Here is a 19,702-nt window from a genome sequence, read left to right as displayed (position 1 = left end):
CACCACCTCTTGCCTAGATTCTGGAACTTACACAAGAGCAATCCAGTTCATGGAATGCTTCTGATCTCAAGTACTTTGTCCTTTGCCTGAGAGAGCATCAGAGGATACTTCTGTCATACACCTCACCTGATGGGGTATTGGAAGCCCCTCTGGATATAGAGTAATAATAATACTACTAGCAGGGAGGGTTTCACGACCCTTAAGAGTTGATTTTATTAAATTGGCAGAATGAGTGGCGATTTCATCAACCTTGTAACAATTACCACGATCGTCATCATCTTAGCTAAGCTTCAATACAAACCTGCTTTATACAAATCACCAACACAGAATCTTCATAGGTACTTATGCACTTATTACTTATTATATTTATTATACATATTTACAGATGAGGAGACTAGGTTCTAGGGAAAATTGGAAGATGTCAGCCCCGTGATGCTGGCAACCCCATCTGTATTGTTAACAGCTACAAGCCTAGGGCCGCACACATATTTCTTGAGTGAATGAATGAATGAATGACTTGCAGAAGAAGACACAGGTGTTTGTCAATTAAGAAATCTAAACCAGACATGAATTATTCCACAGCTCAGGCTGAGAATCACTAAAAATCATCATGTTTCCTGTACACAGAACCAAAGCTGATAAAGGAAGAAATTACAACAGTCAGGAAAATGGGTGGCTTATTTCTAAAAAGTGTTACGGTGGAAATCACGTCAAACTGGTAAATACTACTAGGGTTTCCAGGTGGGAATTCCCGCCCATTCGCAGGAATTTTTTTCGCTTTCCCGTTCCTAAATCCCGAGATACAAACTCTTTTCTGTTCTCTACGATGAATCGTTTCCACAAAGTGACAGCTGATACTACCAAACACCTGGGTTCAAGGAGCGGATTTTTCCGGATTTCCCAACCAACTTTTCTCGGGATTCGGGAAGGGGAAAACGAAAAAAAATTCCTAAGAACGGGCGGGAATTCCCGCCTGGAAACCCTAAATACTACCCTTTTAGCAGACGTGAGAACATTTCAAAAAAGCACCGTTTTTGGCCAAAGTAAGAGTGTGGGCAGTCTTGCAGAAAATAATTCAGGCAATATGACACGTCTGATAGGAGCCAGGTGCTAGAGTCAGGTTGTCTGGGTGTCGTCGGCACGGTCACCTTGGACAACTTGCCTAGTCTTTTTAAACTTCAACTTCCTAATCTGTACAGTAGAGGTATGATGGTATTGAGAAGTTGTGAGAATTAAAGAGATAATGACAGTTCAATACTAGGCACAGGGATTAGCCTACGTTAAATACTTAATAATATTTTTTTGAGTCCACAATCCACACTTCAGTTATAATATGTTTGCTTCAGCCTAATTAAGCCTTTAAAGCTGAATTTGGGAGCAGGAGCATACAACTTTCTTGGATGAAGAGCGAGGTAGAGCCCTGGCCTTAAGAGGAAAATTTGGATTAGACAATGAATAAAAACTGGAGAATGCCTTAGCCTCACCTCTGGGAATGATCCTTTTGTTTTGGAGTTCTTAAAATGATTATTAGCACCTCCTCTTCAATGCACTGCCATTATAAACAATCTATATACATAAGCATTTGATTCAGCTTAAAACAAATTAAAGCTTTCAATATAGTATCCTCTTAAAACGTTTTATTGATAAAATCAATTTTAGGTACGAACTAGATACTCTGAGAAACAAATTTGCAATTTCGTTTGTCAGTAGGAAGAATTAAAGTCGATACAATACAAACCACTTGTTTGAAATAAATGAGTTTAGTTTGGGAAATAGTAGTTTTCTTTCAGTAGTTGAATAAATTGTAAAATACACTGCTGCTGGGGAAAATACATGTTTAAAATTTGCCTAATGGGTTTTGGAAATGAAGAAACAAAAGCAAACAAAAATCGGAACACAATATAGATTCACCAGCTATTGGTTGATGCAGACCACTTGTAATTCACAGATATGTCAGCAGATGGCAAGCGTGAGCTTTCAGTTTGTAAAGTTTCGCCTTAGCCCTAAGAACTGCAGGGATGGCAAAAATCAAGGCAGCTATTGTGGTCGGCTTTTTTGTACCTCAGTCCTTCAAAAGAAGACTTGGGATCAATTTTTGAGTTTGATAGCCCTTTCTACTTTCTTATTAGATTGAACAAATCGATAATGTACACCACGCTTGCAATGAATAAAAAAATAACAGCACATTCTATTACATTTTATTGAACAGAATAGAGTTCATATTTTGCAAGCTGTGCTGTTGCTACAAATACATAGAAATGAAAGGATTCAAATGTGTCTGCCTGTAAGTTAAGACCCAGCTTCTTTCATAAGTTTATGTTTTCTTGATGGTCCTCAAAGTCAGGTCGTGCTGCTGGAACCAGCAGCATGAGCGTCACCTGGAAAGCGGTTAGAAATGCAAATTCTCAGGCCCCGGATCAGGCTCACTGAATCAGAACTCTAGGGATGGAGCCTAGCAATCTGTTTTACCAAGCTCTCTTGGTGATTATAATACCTGCTGAAGTTTGAGAAGCAGTGCCTCTAAAGAAGCTTGACTTAGAGGAGAGAAGCTCTGAATTGATCGTTTTTATTCAGGCATAACTGATGTAAATGCACTGCTCATTAATAATGTATTTGATTATTTCTTTCATATGGTTCGGTGTGCCAACAGAGTAAATTTCGCAAAATAAGGAACATAAAATAGTATACAACTTCTATAGACTCGGAAAGATAGAATGCCATTTCTTAATTATCACACATTTCTCATACCGAATGAAGAATTTCACTTTATGTTCTCTTTTGGATTATACTGCAAGGTATAACATTATGGTAAATTTTGCATAGGAATTTAACTAATGAGAAAACTTAAAACTAAGTTAAAATATGATTATTTCCAAGGAGTATAGAACAATCTTCAGGAAGGAAAACAATTCTCTATCAAATATGTGTTATTTGTATTAGTACACGCGTATGTTCCATTCTCTTTTAGGCATAGCTGCATCCTCCTGCAATTCTTCTGTTGCTGAAATAAGAGGCCCAACCATTTGAAATTAACAACAAATTGCACTCAGGCCACATTTTCATTTAAGAAAAAGTACAGAACAATTGTTTATCTATGTGGTAATTTTATCCTAAACACTACTTTGCCTCAATTATCTTACTATTTGAATTTTTTTTTATTCATTCAGAATTTCTCCAAGAATACATAAACTACCAGTTCCTATGGTCGTGTTTATTCAATTCTTCAGTCTAGAGGCAAACTCTCTTCTTGTCCATAATGCAGAAGTAGTTTTTACACAGTCTTAAAAAATGGATTATTTGTAAATAACATTAGGTGCTTATGAGGGTAATAATAAGAGCAAAGAACATGTTAATTATTGTATTCTCACTCTTTCTACATATGTGATTATTTGTGTCTTTCTCACTTTGTAGTAACTAGATGTAATAATGTTGAAACACCCTGGTCTTTATGTTTGGATTTTATTTCCTGGCCATTGTTTAGATGTTCCGAATATTACCTACGAATGTGTGTGTCAGAATTCTCTCTCTCTCTCCAGATAGATAGACAGACAGACAGACAGACAGACAGACAGATAGATAGATAGATAGATAGATAGATAGATAGAACCTGAACTTTAAAATATGGATTTAGATAAAATGCCTACCAATTTTTTTTAGCTCTACATGAGGACGCAAGTATCTGTCTAGATATCTATCAAGAAGACAACATCATAGACCTTTTGGGTGAAAGATTCTAGTTAAAAAGGATTATCATAAATAATAGCATTAAGTTGGGATGTATGTTTGTGTCTGTGCATGTGTAATATGAGCATATATGATGGTTGGGGAGGGGTAATGAAGGTATCAAAAGTGGGCGGGGCTACTTTCTTAGGTTATAATGCCATCTTTATATAATTTTCTGTCCTTTTATGAAAACAAAGATCAGTATTTCTTCCAAGACCCTATTTCCTTCCCAATTAGACCTTACTGCAATGGCGTTTCAATACCCATCTTTCAAGGTTTTAAAACCCAGGGAATGTGGCCAATAAAACTAACTGTGGTGCTTTCAGGGGTGCCTGTGAAAATTCTCATTTACTTCCATCTGTCTTTAGCTCACTACAGAACAAAAATAGAAAAGAGTTTCCTTTTTAATTTTTTGAATATTATTTTAAAGCTATAGTTTAATAAACCACCTGCTGGCTGCAGAGTTTGTGTGAGTGTGAACTCGTAGATCTATGCCATTAAATATATTCCAAAGAACATGCTATAGAAAATTTGAGGGTGGAAAATAGATAAAAATACAAGGTAGACATGGTGCATTTTGCTATAAGTTACTCTCAAGTCATTAAACAAAATGTATATTAATGGGTCATATTCTAGACTCGCTCGTAACAGGCCGCAGGGTGTTCTTAATACTTCCGTGCTCTGGGAATTATTACAGTAATGAATTCATCTTTATCCAGTGGCAAAGTGGACTTTCCCAGAATGCACCAGCACGCAGAACTTTACAAGGGAAGACCCTACATGAAAGCCACATTTGTCATAAAAATCTGGAACTCCAAAATTCTTACTGAAACGAACATTTTTAGGTGAGGAGGACGTATGACTAACGAAAGCAACTGTATCCCTCTGTGTCTCACTTTCCCTTGACATTTGTTGTTGTGATTTCTGCTGTCGTGTACCAGATTGGCTTTTGAGTGATACTGACAGTGTTAGCTCTGCTTGAATAAAAGCTCTGCCTTTGATGTTCATTTGTGCAGATGAGTAGGTTAACTTAGAATTGCAAAAAAAACCACAAACAAACAAACAAACAAAAAAACCAAGTACTACAAGAAATAAACATATCTGACATATAAAGGAAGAATTTTGCTCATGACAAAATTAGTTTTCTCTCTAGCTTACTGACCCAATCCCCTTATTATGAAGCTGAGGATAAAAACTGTCTTGCCCCAGTTTGTAACTGACAGCTTCCTGCTTGTCCTCTTAGATTTACCAAACTTTTTTACATTCAGGGTACATTGGGAGCTCAAGTTTTCTCTTTAGTTAGCTGAGATCCTTTCTTTGAGTTCCTGTTTCCAATTTGAGCACATGCCTGTTTGCCAGGTGACTAATATTGTTGAAGCTGCTTCTGTCACTAGATGTTTCTGGCTCGGTGACCAAGGCTGGATTTCACGGGCTGATGTGGAGTAGGGATTCCTGTTAATGAATGCTGAATGACTAGAGTGAAGTGAATGGGTGTGGTGATCAAAGCTTGACAACTAGAAAGATAAAGTCTCAGGTTCAAGTGCAGGGGCCAGAAACTGAAAGCAAGGCTTGACCACAGAATCAGAAATTTGGATCTGAAATCAGAAGAAGCAGAACAAGGAAAGGGGAGTGGTTCATATAAGATGGAGTTGTAGTTTAGTTTTTGGACCTAAGTGTATACAAGTTGCATGGTTTTGTTGAATGGCTTTAAGACTCATGGCGACAGCCAGAACTGACTTCACCTTTTATCTGAAATATTGATGTCTTTCTACTTTTTCAGTATTTCATATTAAATAAATATATTAATATGATAAAGGAATATTCACCTTCATAGACAATGTGCATTATAATAGCATTTAATAATTGGTTATCTTTTACCTGCTGTACTGCCATCCTTTTTGCTGATAGGTAGCAACAGGCTAAAATTACCACTACTCAACTCTTCCATCACTTGGAAACTTGACATTCTCTCCAACAATAGTTTCATTATAGAGGACCCTTTTAAAATTTTATTTTGTTCTCAGAGATTGATATAAAAGTATTAATATACTTAGAATACAGAAAAGACAGAGAAGCTCAAATCTCAAAAGACTTTTTGGATATAATGAGGGCAGTGGATATCTAGACAGTGTAGGGCCTTTAGAGTATGTTTATATGATAAGGTTGAGTGCTACCTCTTTACTTATTTATAATGAGGGACAGAGTGAGGGATAGTGTCGGCTGGTAAAGCCAGCCACAAAGAAGTATGTAGCTTTTTTTTTCCTCTGTGACTTTGGTGGACCCAAGGCATTTCTTCTAGCCCTCCTTCAGGATATCTTGGAATAACATTGGAGGAGCACCTCTGTCCTAGTGAGTAAGGTGGGGACCAATATCCTGATTGATTAATAGTAAGGAGCGGCCATGAGTCCTGATTCCTTGAGATTACATAAGGATTTCATGAAAATTTGACAATATTTTAGCTTTTCCTACGAAGCTTAAGCCAAGTTCTAGAGTCTCTCTGGCAATTTTCAGTAACACAATACAATTTGACTTTTGGGGTAGGGCTTGCAATGTATTGTGTGGCAAAGAATTAGAGCCTTTGGATATCAGTGAAGAAAAAACTTTGAAATCAATAATTAGTAGGTGATGTGAAGGAAAGTAAAGATGAATCCTAATTCTTAAAGATTTCCAATTAAATGAAGGCTTCTGCCTATAGTTAGTTGATGTAAATAATATTGAACTGCTAAATATTGAAATAACTTTTTTTTTTAGATCTAGGGTTTGACTTTTTATAATATATTTCTTGGGAAATACATACCTAGTAAAAGACTTGTATTCAGTAAAAAGAGTATTCCTGGCAAAAAGAGTGAAAAAAAATCCTTCTGTATAATTTTACTAGGCATCTACATTTCCAAGCAATTTCTGAATTGGTTTCCTCTGCTATGACTAACTGACAACCTGTGATTTATGGATTTGGAATAATTGAATTTCTTGGCTGTCATATTCTTTGAGTCAGAAATATTACGTATGTTTCCAGGAAACTGATTTAAAGAAGAAAAGAGTGAAGTGATGCCAAGTTCTGAAACTTTATTTGGAAACTGTGTTCTAACCAAATAGTACTTAAGATGCTCTTTCTAAGTTTCTGAAACGTGTTTGCCAAATTCTTTAAAGAATTTTTGAAGTGGTTTTGGACATAAGGTTTCTAAACATGCCATATTTGAGTTAAATCAATGAGAAACGTGGAGGGCAGCATATTGTTCTTACCTTCTCAGGCACAAGAAATGTAGAATTTTTCATTGACGCATGGTTATAGGCTGAGTAAATTTCTTCAAAAATAGCTGTTATGAAACATCTCATTTTACCTGTCAAACAGAAAATATTTAATAATTTAGTGAAATCTTTTCATGAACAGAATGTTTGTAAAACATGAAATCTCTAAAGGAACGTCGTAATTGTTATTATGGGATTGGCCTACCTGTATTTTCTCTAGTTTTGCTCAGTCCATGGATTTAACTGGTCCATCAACTTCAAATTCCATGCAGCAGTAACCAACTCTTTTCACACGTTCTATTATAATGCGAATTGGTTGACTGTGGATGAACCTGTATGAGTACTGAGGGTTAGGAAGCAATTCCCCGCTATGTGCTTTTGACTAGCATTGTCCAAGGGGACCTTCTGAGACAATGGAAATATTCTATCTCTATTGTCCACATGTGGCTATTCAGCCACTGGAATATGGCTAGTTCAACTGAGAAACTGAATATTTGCTTTCGTTTTAATTAATTTGCATTTACATTTAAATATCCACATGTGGATAAAATAGTAGCTACTCTATCACATCCTAGGTAGACCTTGGAACAGTGACCTTTTGACCCTGAGAAGTTCAAGTCTACACTTGAGGGGAGCATTAATATTGGCTCATGTTCAAGGGTTTTCCTTGATGGTTCTAAATTAGGGGGCAATACTTCTCTACTAAAAGAACTAGGTGAAAATTTGTTAGGACATTTTTGGTTGTTACAACTGGGGTGTCCACCTGGCATTTTATGGGTGGGGCCCAGCGATGCTTAATGGCCCGAAGTACATAGGACAGTCTGCACAATGAATTATTGTCCACTTCAAATTCCAGGAGCAACCAATTTGACAACCCCACATAGGTTAGCAGAGTTCTCTAAATACAGATTTACAGTGGGGTCACATCACGATAAACACATCATAAGTTGAAAATATTGTAAATTGAAAATGCATTTGCTACAACTAATCTACTGAAGGTTATAGAGTAGCCTTGCCTACCTTATACGTGTTCAGAACACTTACATTGTCAGGACATAACTCCATCGTAAGTCCAGGAGCGTCTGTAATTGCCTTCCTCTTCTTCTCATCAGAAGCAGGAGACACATATGGGCATTTTGTAGACATGATGGGATGCAAAAACACAAAGCACAATATACAAAAAAACACTGGTATCACAGTACACTGTAGGGTACCGGTTGTTTACCCTTATGATCTTGTGGCTGGTTGGGAGCTAAGGATCACTGTCACTGCCCAGCACCACGCGAGTATTGTACGCATATCGCTAGCTGGGGAAAAGATCAAAATTCCAATTTCGAAGTACAGTTTTTACTGAAGGTGCATAGCTTTCGCAGCACTGTCAAGTTGAAACATCAAAAGTTGAACCATTGAAAGTCAGGGACCATCTGTATTATGGTTGCATTTTGTGAGCTCTTCAGTGACCTCAGGCCTATGTATAGTTCATTCTATCTCCTGTGATCTGTATCTTATTTCCTGCTGCCTCCTCAGGGATACCGCTTTCTAATTATGCTCATTTGGTCCTTTATCTTCATCCACTCTCTCTCTCTATTTGAACACACTCCAATCTCTCCTATCTCAAATAACACCTTTTCTTAATTCCATATCCTCTAGCGGAGGCCTCCTCATACACAGCATCCTGTCCCTTGCCAATCTCAAAACAGCACATTTATTCATCTAGCTATCGGGGGAAATTAATTTTTGTACTGTGATGAAAAGAAAGCCCATACCATATATAGTTTCAAAACACACCATTTTATTACACAGGCATATCAATAGAGTCATCATACCATGTTCCACTTCTAAACAATTGTGTGTGTGTGTGTGTGTGTGTGTACACACATACATTTAAAATTTCCAAGAGGAGTCCACTTGTATTCTTTTATGCTTATAATAACTTTACCTTTTTGTAGCTAGTCTCTATAGCACATCAACACACGAGTTTCACATATTTTTTCTAATTTAGTATTATATTACTTTTTCCCAAGGGTGGGTCATACTAAAACTGTAACGTAGTCACTTAAAATATTGTAGTTCATAGTTCAATGTATTGTGAAAATTAAATTTTCAAGTACTGCAGCATCTTCAACTACATATCTCAAAAATAATTATTACACATCCTAAATAAATCACTCTAAATAACTGAGTCCTGAAAATATTGGGATAAAATAATTTACATTTAAAGATATAGCTATGTTTTGTCAAATACACTGTAGACTATTTGGATAATTGTGATGGTTTCATTTCTTAACTCTATGTCAAAGCAGTGATATGCCTACTATTGTCCGTTAAGTGTGATTTCATAAATTATTTCAAGGGGCATTAAACCATCTTAATGATGTATTATAACTCTGTAGTGCACAAACAAGTCTACAAAGAAATGCCATCTAAAATTAGAGTCAGTGGCCATTCTTTCAGTACAAAACTACATCCTTGGAAAATTTCAATAGAACCATGTACACACAAAATACCTGCATTATATAGTTTAGATTTTCAATGACAAAAATTATGCCTGCTTGTGGCATCAAATGAATAATGATGATGTTAATTCACTATCTAAATTTATGGGCAACTTCTTTAATCTACTGGATAATGAGTTGGGAGACATCAAAAAGAACACCAAAAAACCAGAGTTCAGTTATTTCTTTTGACTATATACAGCCAGAATTATGAGGTGACTAAATATGGTAGGTGATGACATGGTGCTCTAAAACTAAAAGACCTTTAGATTTCCAGTAACTGGAATTATTATTTTCTTAGCACAATTATAACATGTTCTCATACTGCATATTAAAGGTGGTAACTTAGCTATGGTTCAGTAAGTAACTCATAAAAAATGACTTGAAAATTGATTGGCTTTGGGGAAAAATAAAAGTATACAAAATAGTGAGAGTTATATATTTAAAAATATTAGACTGTTTTAATCTGTTGCCAGAGGTTATATTTTCATCAATATTTTCAAAGACCATGCTATTTTCTTGCCTATATCTATTGTCATAGATTGCTATTTTAACATTCCATTAGGGAAGAAAAGGATTGAATCTTGCTGTATAAATGCAAGCCTATCTTTCTATTTCCTCTACAGAGAACTCTTGCAGGTTCTTTGGATATATGCCTACTTAAAAATGGTTTGTCTCTACTATGCCATGTGAACTGTAACACAAAAAACTAAATTAAGTTGTACCAAAGCTAATTGTAACTTCATATTTTGGGTATACATCATCTGTTCTTTTATATAAATTAATAGGGCTGTAAATTGTTTGAAATATAAATATGAATAATCATAAGTCATTATATATATTTATAAATGTGGAAGTATGTGATTTAAAGTTATTTTTATAATTCAGTATTAATAATTAATATTACATAAATACCATAATAATAGTAAAATAGACAAATAATTAAGTAATTTATCTTTACACTGTTCAGATCACTCAACTCCATAAATATCAGCTACAATATTTACACACAGCAGACATAATAAAAAGAATAAAAATGAACAAATTTAGTAGAAATTAAATATGTGATTTTGTGGGCATAGAAAAGCCTTGAACAATTGCTTTCCCGTCTCTGTGGGAATGGAGTCTTGATAATATTCCCACAGCATCACTATTTCTTTTCTACTACCTATTTACATTCATGAATACTATAAATATATGCTCTATATATTTTCAATATTTACAGTATATATATATATATATATATATATATATATACACACACACATATATATGTATATATATATATATATATATATATATATATATGGGGATGGACAATTAAGTTCATGAACTTGTTACAATGATGTTGCTAACCTTTTTTGATATCAGAGGGATTATTCATTATGAATTTGTAACAACTGGAAAAACAGTTAACCAAGCTGACTAGTTGGAAGTGCTGAAAAGGCTGTGTGAAAAAGTTAGATGACCTGAACTTTTCGCTAACAATTCATGGCTCCTACATTACGACAATGCACCAGCTCACATGGTACTGTCTGTGAGGGAGTTTTTAGCTAGTAAACAAATAACTGTATTGGAACACCCTCCCTACTCACCTGATCTGGCCCCCAATGACTTCTTTCTTTACCCGAAAATAAAGGAAATATTGAAAGGAAGACATTTTGATGACATTCAGTACATCAAAAGTAATATGACAAGAGTTCTGATGGCAATTCCAGAAAAAGAGTTCCAAAATTGCTTTAAAGGGTGGACTAGGCACTGGGGTTGGTGCATAGCTTCCCAAGGGGAGTACTTGGAAGGTGACCGTAGTGATATTCAACAATGAGGTATGTAGCACTTTTTCTAGGATGAGTTCGCGAACTTAATTGTCAGACTTTCGTATATAGGTACATACACACGCATACTTTATTCTTAGGCTCAATTATGAACATGCAGATCAATCTGCACAGTTTGATCAATACATGTTTATTTATTTTAAATTATATTCATTTACAACTTTCACTTTTGTGCGAGAATGCAAAAATATCAAACAGATTAGTATTCTCTCTCTAAAAAAAAATCTCTTTTTTATGCTTTAAGTTTTTTGTCATTTACAAATCAATTATGAAATATAATTCATTCACAAATTGAAAATAATTACAAGGTTCTTACAACAAGGCATTGCTGAGGTTTTGAACCGTGGCATTCTTGAAGCCATCGTCTTTCAAAACAAAGACATTAAATTATTGTTATTTCTTGATATTTGTACTTTTTAATTACTTATATGAAATGTGTCATTATAAATCTAACACTCATGCTAGTCAAATAGTGCTTGTGTAGAATATGAATCTTTATGTTTTACCTGTTTCTCTTTTTTTTTTTTTCTGAAAAGTCTTTTTTAGAACAATCTGGAAAGTCTGTTGAAATTATTGTACTAGAACATTTCTGGAAAGTTTTTCACCCAATAAAAATAGCTGAAGAAATAAGTGAGGCAAAATTGAGGAAGTATAATTTAGTGGGTGTTCAGGAGAGATGACAGTGAATGTGAGGACTGATGTAGTTTTATCTCCTAGTCCTTTGGTATTTCCTTGCCTCATGAAAATCCTAAAAAATGTTCAGTTCTTTAAAACATTGATTATAGTCTTCCATTAAATATCAGTTGTGGTCCTCCATTGCTCATGCCGTCTGTCACTTCCTGTTAGGAAAATAACATGAATTAATTAACAATTTCCTTTATAGGAAGACACTGATTTGGTTAATGGGTTTGCAAAACAGAAATTTCAAGCCATTGAAAAACTTGCAGATTTTGGGGGAAGGACGAGGATTGATATTGGTGTTGCATTTGAGGAAATGAGATTTCATGGCATCTTGGAGCACATGAAATTGCTGAAGTGACAGCCTGTGAGACCAAAGTCTTCTTTGAGATTGAACAAAAACAGTTCAATCTTTCCCCAGTAGCCCTGAGTTTCTCCTTTCATTCCGCAACTCTATTTTGGAAAGACCTTACCTAGAAAAAAGATCGTTCTATGCCCAGTTTCTCCAATGCATAGGCACCTTTGCTGAGCATGTCAACAAGTGCCATGTAGAGGTTACCTTAATTCTATTGAAAAGTCTGTGGCCTTTTTGCTAAGAACTGAAAAAGTCCCACAGGGAGCATTGCTTGTTTGTAATTATAGTCCACTAACAAATCACAGTGGAAAAGATTATTTTTCATGACGCTGTCACTCATACAGTAAAAAAAAAAAAAAAGGAAAAATCACTTAACATGTTTTTTAAGGAATCAATTACTAAGAAGTTAATAAGGAAAACTACATGGGAATGCAATGAAAATTTAAATACAAACGATGACCTAACGTAAAAAGTTCCATTTGCAATGATGGAAAATACGCTACTTTAAGAAACATTTAGAAGCTGTGAATTCATGTTTTATTAAACTTTAAGCTCTTCCCTACACACAAAAAAGATAATGAGGAGATGTGAGTCTCATCCACATTTATAATGGCTAGTGCATCATATTATAAATAGTATTTAGGCAAAACTTTCTAAAAACAGATGACGACATCTTTCCACACTTGCACAGGCCTATTTGCAACAGAGCAGTGAAGAACAATTCAGATGGAAATCACTTTCTCAATTATTTCTTGGCCATCAGTTTATATCTACTTTCTGTTTGGGTGAATTAGCAATTACAAAGTATTGTGTTTGCTTTTATAAACTTTAGAAATTCTTCCAAATATTTATTTGAAAATGAAAAGCTACCCATGCCTTATTTTTTTAGTCTCTTCTCTTTGAAAATTCAATACAGAAGCTAAAATAGAAGGAAAACACTTGCTTTTTTTTTTTTTTGTATTGGTTGGTTTTGGAAGTTGCTTAGGAGGAGCAATGAGTGACTTGGTAGGAATTGGCCTGGTTTTTGAACTTTGCTTTTGAAAACTACTGTCTTTTAGAAGATGGGATAGAGTTTCTTCCAAGAAAATTTTGGGAAAGGAGACAATATGCAGTAGAGACCTTTCCTCTCATATCAAGAACCATCTGTCCATGCAAAGTGCCCTGGCTCCTTCCAGGCTGTAGGGGGTTGGTCGTCATGTCCCTGGATATCCATTTTATCTCCCCTACTAAGGTGCAAAAAAAATTACAAGGAAAAAAATAAAAAAAACCCTGAAAACGCAAACCCTTTTAGAGTAAAGCCATTGACAGGAAGTTGAGAATATCTTTTATTGCCAGCAGCCTGCCTCATGGTCTGGTGATGGTTCAGTCTAACAGAGAGGCTGGCTCTGCTAGAGAAATATGAAGTGAAGATAAGTCTAAAGAGTACATTGGGGTTATTGGGCTGTGGTTAAGTTTACTGATAAAAAACCTGATTTGAGGCTTCATTCAAGACCTCATTGTTGGTGGCAAGACAAATAGAAATAATCCTTCCAAAATGATCTTTAACGATATTTACTCATACATCTTTTCCTATTCCTCCGACAAGGAAACCCAATTTCCTAATGAGTTTACAGAAGTTTCTTAGGTGACCTTTCTTTTCTTAAAATGACTTTGCATTCAAAAAGTAGCTTAAAAATCATAAAAAACTAATCTAATGTGTAATCTTTTATTGCAGGATAAAAAAATCCAGTTTTTAAAAATCTTAAAAATTTTTCTTAATCAACTTCACTCTAACATAGATGCAATCAAATCACTGATAAAAACATAACAGTGAAAATTCCTTTTTAAATGAAGGAGAATCTCCAGCTTATTTGCAAGTAGGCATGTCCAATGTAACAGGAAGATTATATTTTAACTTTGACCAGTATTTGCAAATGGACATACTTGCTGCAGTTGAGCCACAGTAGCTGCGTGACTTTCTGTATTTCCAATTATATTGTTTAACCAAAGCAAGTGTGGCGACTATTTCTTTTCAGCAATCCATAATATGGGAAATAAATTTGAAATGCATCACATCAGATAATTTCACAAAAAGAAAGGTTTCATACAGAATTTTTACTGTATTAGTGTCAGACTTGGCTTATCTCCTCGTGCACTTTTGGTATAAGGGAGATATAGTTTGCCTTTATCAAATACATCTTTTATTAAAAACAAAACTCTGGTCTGTGAATGATGACACTGACTCAGAATCATGATGTAGCAGAAAATAAAGGAGTCATGAATCATCCAAGCAGAAATGTGTTTGGATGCTTATAGGCAGGCTGAATATTTTAAATACTCAACCAACTTTCAAGCTGCAAGACTCTGCCATGTAGATTTATGTCAATCCCTCAAAGTAGCATTCATGAAAGTGATACTTTGAGAAACAACATTCAGCATCAGTCCAGACTGATCTGCTGACATCATGGCTTCCTAGACGAGGAGGCACTTCCTGCAGTGACATTACAACATGGTAACTCCCTAAAAATCAGCGTACCTTGTAGGTAACTCTGGTGTCGGGGGCACCACCGGGCAGCTGGGCAAGTCGGTTATTTCAATAGCCCTCAATCTCTAATATAAATATAACAATTATACAATAAATATTGCACAAACATATACACAAAAAACTAAATCACTAGTATAAAAGTAGAGTATGAAAGAACCACTTTCCAAATATATAATGTTAATCTAATTTTAACAACCCATTTCTTTAAATTACCAGTTCTGCTATTTGTACTATTAACTTTTTTGAAGGACACATGTAAATCTGTTTAAAATTGCTTTTTTGTAACAATTTAAGAGCATTTACTCTTCTTATATGAATGTATAGATTGTATAAAAAATGGAAACACATAACACAACAGAATAAATGTTTTTCTTTAAAATAACATTGTACAGAAATATGCAGTGGTAACTCTTGATACTTTTTCTACTGTGGTTATGCAGTTTTACTTCCATGATATCAAGGAAAATACGATGTAGCCTTATCTTAGTGAGTTTATTTCACAGCTGTTTATAGTTTTCTTAATAGATTCAGTAGCAGGAATTAAATTTAAAAATATGTGCAAAATGTAGTAGAAACATAGACAGCTCACTACATCATTTGTTCTTTTATGAGGTAAATGTAACTTCCTGTTTGAATGGGTTTTATGAAACAATTATGCAAGGAACATTGTTTAAAATACAGGCATAGTTACCCAAATATGAATGAAGTTTACATGCGAATTAAACAAACCTTTATGTGAATTGAAATTTCTGCACTGATAGGCAAGGCTTTCTGTTGCCTTATTAAAAGGCCCTTTTATGCTTGAAAATCTAATTTACATAATCAAATGCATCTACTTACAAGCACAAAAGGGGGGCTAAAAAGGCAAATTCATCTGATTTCTCAAACTGTTGTTATTGAGTGGAGAGTATATTTAGTGTTTTTCCTTAATACGTTAAAGTCCATATTTATAGTGCATTTAGTATTTTAAAAAATGCTGTTTTAGGAATTCTGTTTTTGTGTAGCTAGAAAGGCTATCACATTATGTTGAAAATAGGTGTACCCAGAATTGCAAAGAAAAAAATAAATTCCTATTCTTAATCCAGTAGGACCAAACTTATAAAGTCTAATTCCTCACATTCTCCTCTAAAGCTGCACGTTAATTCACCTAGATTTGACTACAAGTCTTTAATCACACAAGGGCCGTGAGAGGGAAAGGTACAAGACTCACTTTCTCAGCCATTTCATGGGAGTGATGCAACGAATGCTCCCTTTCAGAGAACATCCTCCTCTGTTCATAGCTGGCTAGTCGGCAAGTGAGCCACGAAGAGAGGGTGCAGCCGCCGATCCCGATGCACGCAAGAGACATGGAGGCGAGATGCAGAGGATAGAGGGAAGAGGTCCTCTTTGTCACCGCCCGAAGGAACTGAAAATTCAGGATGCCCCCAATGAGTCCACAGATGCAGCAGGCAGAAAAGAGGATCATCTGAAAAGGAAAAGAATGGGAGTGTTAAAGTTGAGAAAGCAAAGCTGGCCCAATACAGTGCACTGTCTTGCCTGTTGCATCCAGAATGGCTGAGCTACAGTAAGGAGAAGATGCTTTTGGTGCTTCCTCCAGGACAGGAGCTCTCCTTCCATCAAGTTTCTATGTAATCCAACTCAATAGAGAGGGCATACCCCATAGTGTTTCAGGAACTAATAGCTGACTATATAAAGGCCAGGGATGCATCTTATCAAAACTCTGAAATAAGCAAAATTTGTCTTCTAGGTAGATTCAGATTTAAGTAATATTTATTTGGTATCTAAAGCGTGCTACTCTGTTAGGAACTTCGACAGATGCCGTCTCCATTAATCCATTCGGCAATTCTCTGAGAGAGATGATAGTACACATTTTGGAAAATAAAAGGTGAGCAAGTAATGCTCAATTTAGGGACTGATCTCAGATTTTCTGACTTCAAATCTGTTTCACTATGTTAATCCCCAACCCCTCAAATATCTACATATCTTCTCATTGAATTGCCACTGGTTTCACCACGCTTCAAATTTTCATACTTCTCTAGCTTTGTGATCTTAGGGAATATAGCTAACTCTTTTTTTAAAAAAAATTTATAAACATTTTATTGTGTGTGTGTATTGATTCACATTTCCCTAACAGGAGATTTAGGGGCTCGCTGTGAATTGGTCTTTTATTTTACAAATCTTTTGTTACTATGTGGTATGGCAGTGAAGCATACACAATAGATACTCCAAAACTACTGCTGTATTAGTTGTTTTGGAGAAACACAATATGTGGCTTTGCTTTTGATCTTACTATTGGCTTGATCTGCGTCTCTATTAACAGAACTAGGATTTTCACTCAACCTAAATATCACAGGATCTCTGGCAGAACCAAGCACAACACTGTATAGTAAATATTCTGTGAATATTTAATAAATTTAACTGAATATTTCAATAGCTTTAATAAGTTTATTTTGTATTCTCTTGTAGGTTTTCAGGATACTTTATCGTATGATACTACTTTAACAATGTCACATATTTCCATCATTCTCTGGAACAGCGTCTCGGCTCCTATGTCCTCTTTTGTCCATCAACACAGCTTGTGCATTCCCATCTCAACAATGTTTTTTATTTCCTGAAAAGAATTTTGCTTTTTCCTTGGACCCTTAGATGGAAGGCCCAAATCTAGTCCTAACTTTCTCAAAAAGACTTCTTGGACTTTGCTGATCTCCTCCTCTGGCACAATTCCACAGGGTAAATAGATATATAACTTACTGTAGCATTTAATTCTACATTATCAGGTATTATTTGTTGTTGATAGTTGAGTTTAGCAAGCACTTATTGAGCACCTAGCACCTGTTAGGCCCTGAGTCAGCTAGCAGTTGGTGTTACAAAAATCAATAGCTCATAGTTATTAATATCTCCCTTGAGTACATTGCAGTCTTGTGTGAGAGAAGATCCCCCGTTCCAACATGGCACGGCAAATATTAGGAAAGAGGGATGAATGAGTTTCCCTCAAAGTAAGGAGGAGAGGAACTTAGCCCAAACACAGGTTTCACACAAGACTTCCTTGACAACATGTCGTCCAAGCAAAGTGCATGCAGTTCCCAGCAAAGGATGAGACCATGGATGTATGAAGTAGCACAATGAAATAGCATGAAGGGCAGAAAGAACTACAAATAGTTCCTTTTATCTCTCCAACTTAATTCAGCATTCCTTATTGTGTCTGTCTCATAGTACTTATCACCAAGGCTGAAAATCCAGTAATGGATGAATAAAATCTTTTTTACAATTGATTAAATAGAATACTGAGTATCAATTACCAAATAATTAAATCATCCCAAGTAGGAACTTGTAGCTCCCAACTTTAAGTAGAATCAACCAGTTATATTTCATTTTAAAGTGTATTCAGATGGAATGCAAGTTCTTGGGAATGTATTTTGATGTTTACTTATTCTTAGAAAATACGAAAACGGAATACATTTTAGCCTTCAAATAATTAATTACTATTAATTAAGAAAAAGATGACGAATTAATTGACTATTAGAGGAAAACACGTATCTCTTCTGATGTCATTCTCAGTAATTCTTTCAAGGCATGGCACTTCATTAACGTGTACAGACAACATTCTCAGCTAGGAATTAAAATGTGAAATCCATACCCAAGTTTACAACCATATACTATTTCTAAATCTCAGAAGGCTGGAGATTCTAGATGCCAGAGGTATTTGGAGTGGAGAAATATTTACACAATTTGACTGAAGGGTAGAGAATCCTTGATAGATAAATGTCATCTATGGGAACCCCAGATGGTACAGCAGGATGAAATGAATGACAGATCGTAAAAAATTCAGATGTTCAGATTTTTGTTCTCTAACTTGTAAGAGAATTAGAAAAACAGAAAAAAGACCCTAGTGGCTTATAAAAAGATCCTTCTTTTCCCTTCCTTTCCCTTCTCTTTCTTTCCCTTCCCTTCCCTTTCCTTTTGCTACGGACTAAATTCTTTTGTCCTTCCGAAATTCATATGTTGGAAGCCAAAATTCCCAATGGAAGCCAAATTCCCAAAACAATGGCATTTGGAGGTGGGGTCTTTGGGAAATAATTAGGTCATGACAATGGAGCCTTCACGAGTGGGATCAGTGCTCATATAAAATTCTCTAGAGAGCTATCTTCTCCCTTTTGTCCTGTGAGTAAACAGCCAAAGTCCGGAACAGCCAAAGTCTGCAAGGCCATCAGATGGCCTTACCACAACCCAACTCTGCTGGTACCCTGGTCTTGGACTTCCAGTCTCCAGAACCATGAAAATTAATTTCTGTTGTTTATAAGCCACCCAGTCTATGGTACTTTGTTATAGCAGCTCCAGCAGACTAAGAGATCTTCCTTCTCTCTCTTTCTCTTCTCTCCCCACAACTTTTTCTTTCACCCAAGTTCCAAGAAATTGTTATTACATAGCCATAAAGAGTCTTTGTAGAAGACAGGTGTAGAAAAAAATGAAGTCCGTGTCAAAAGATCAATGGGAGAATCATAGATGCAAATTTCAAGCCTCCAGGAAGAAAAAAAAAATATCCAAAAGTTTCCTTGTATGTAATTTTAAAATATTACATATCATATGTCTAAAGCAATGGAGACTTCGTCTTTTTAGTCTCAATAGATATTCTCACAGAGAAAGGCATGATTACAAAAAGGAGTTAAAAAAATAACTACACCACTCCCCATTCCTTGCCCTCATCAAATAATTGGTCTTCCCTTGGAAAAAGCTTTTGAGGCTCAAAGACCACTTGTTAGGGTCCATGTGTCATACTAATTTTGCAAATTTTTAAAGATCTATGATCTTTCCTATTGTACTCAATAAAATAAACCACGTTTTT

At 35.4% G+C, this 19,702-nt stretch overlaps 1 protein-coding gene across 6 annotated transcripts in view; it reads right to left on the bottom strand.

The window, feature by feature from the left end:
* Positions 1-11,817: 11,817 nt before the first annotated feature.
* TMEM196 (transmembrane protein 196) overlaps positions 11,818-19,702 on the bottom strand; it is a 63,195-nt gene continuing 55,310 nt past the window's right edge. For 4 of the 6 annotated variants that reach the window (XM_033088552.1, XM_033088553.1, XM_033088556.1 and 1 more), the window contains exons 3-5: positions 16,070-16,324; positions 14,851-14,924; positions 11,818-12,141 (exon numbers count right to left, since the gene is read on the bottom strand). In XM_033088552.1, coding sequence (XP_032944443.1) covers positions 12,135-12,141; positions 14,851-14,924; positions 16,070-16,324 — 336 coding nt within the window. In that variant the 3' untranslated portion in view covers positions 11,818-12,134. The remainder of the gene's footprint in view (positions 12,142-14,850; positions 14,925-16,069; positions 16,325-19,702) is intronic. The other 2 variants (XM_033088554.1, XM_033088555.1) reach the window with 1 other exon arrangement.

The sequence above is a fragment of the Rhinolophus ferrumequinum genome, chromosome 20 (assembly GCF_004115265.2).
Source record: "Rhinolophus ferrumequinum isolate MPI-CBG mRhiFer1 chromosome 20, mRhiFer1_v1.p, whole genome shotgun sequence".
Taxonomy (NCBI): domain Eukaryota; kingdom Metazoa; phylum Chordata; class Mammalia; order Chiroptera; family Rhinolophidae; genus Rhinolophus; species Rhinolophus ferrumequinum.
The sequence above is the reverse complement of the archived record's forward strand: the minus strand, read 5'-3'. Positions and strand labels throughout refer to the sequence as shown.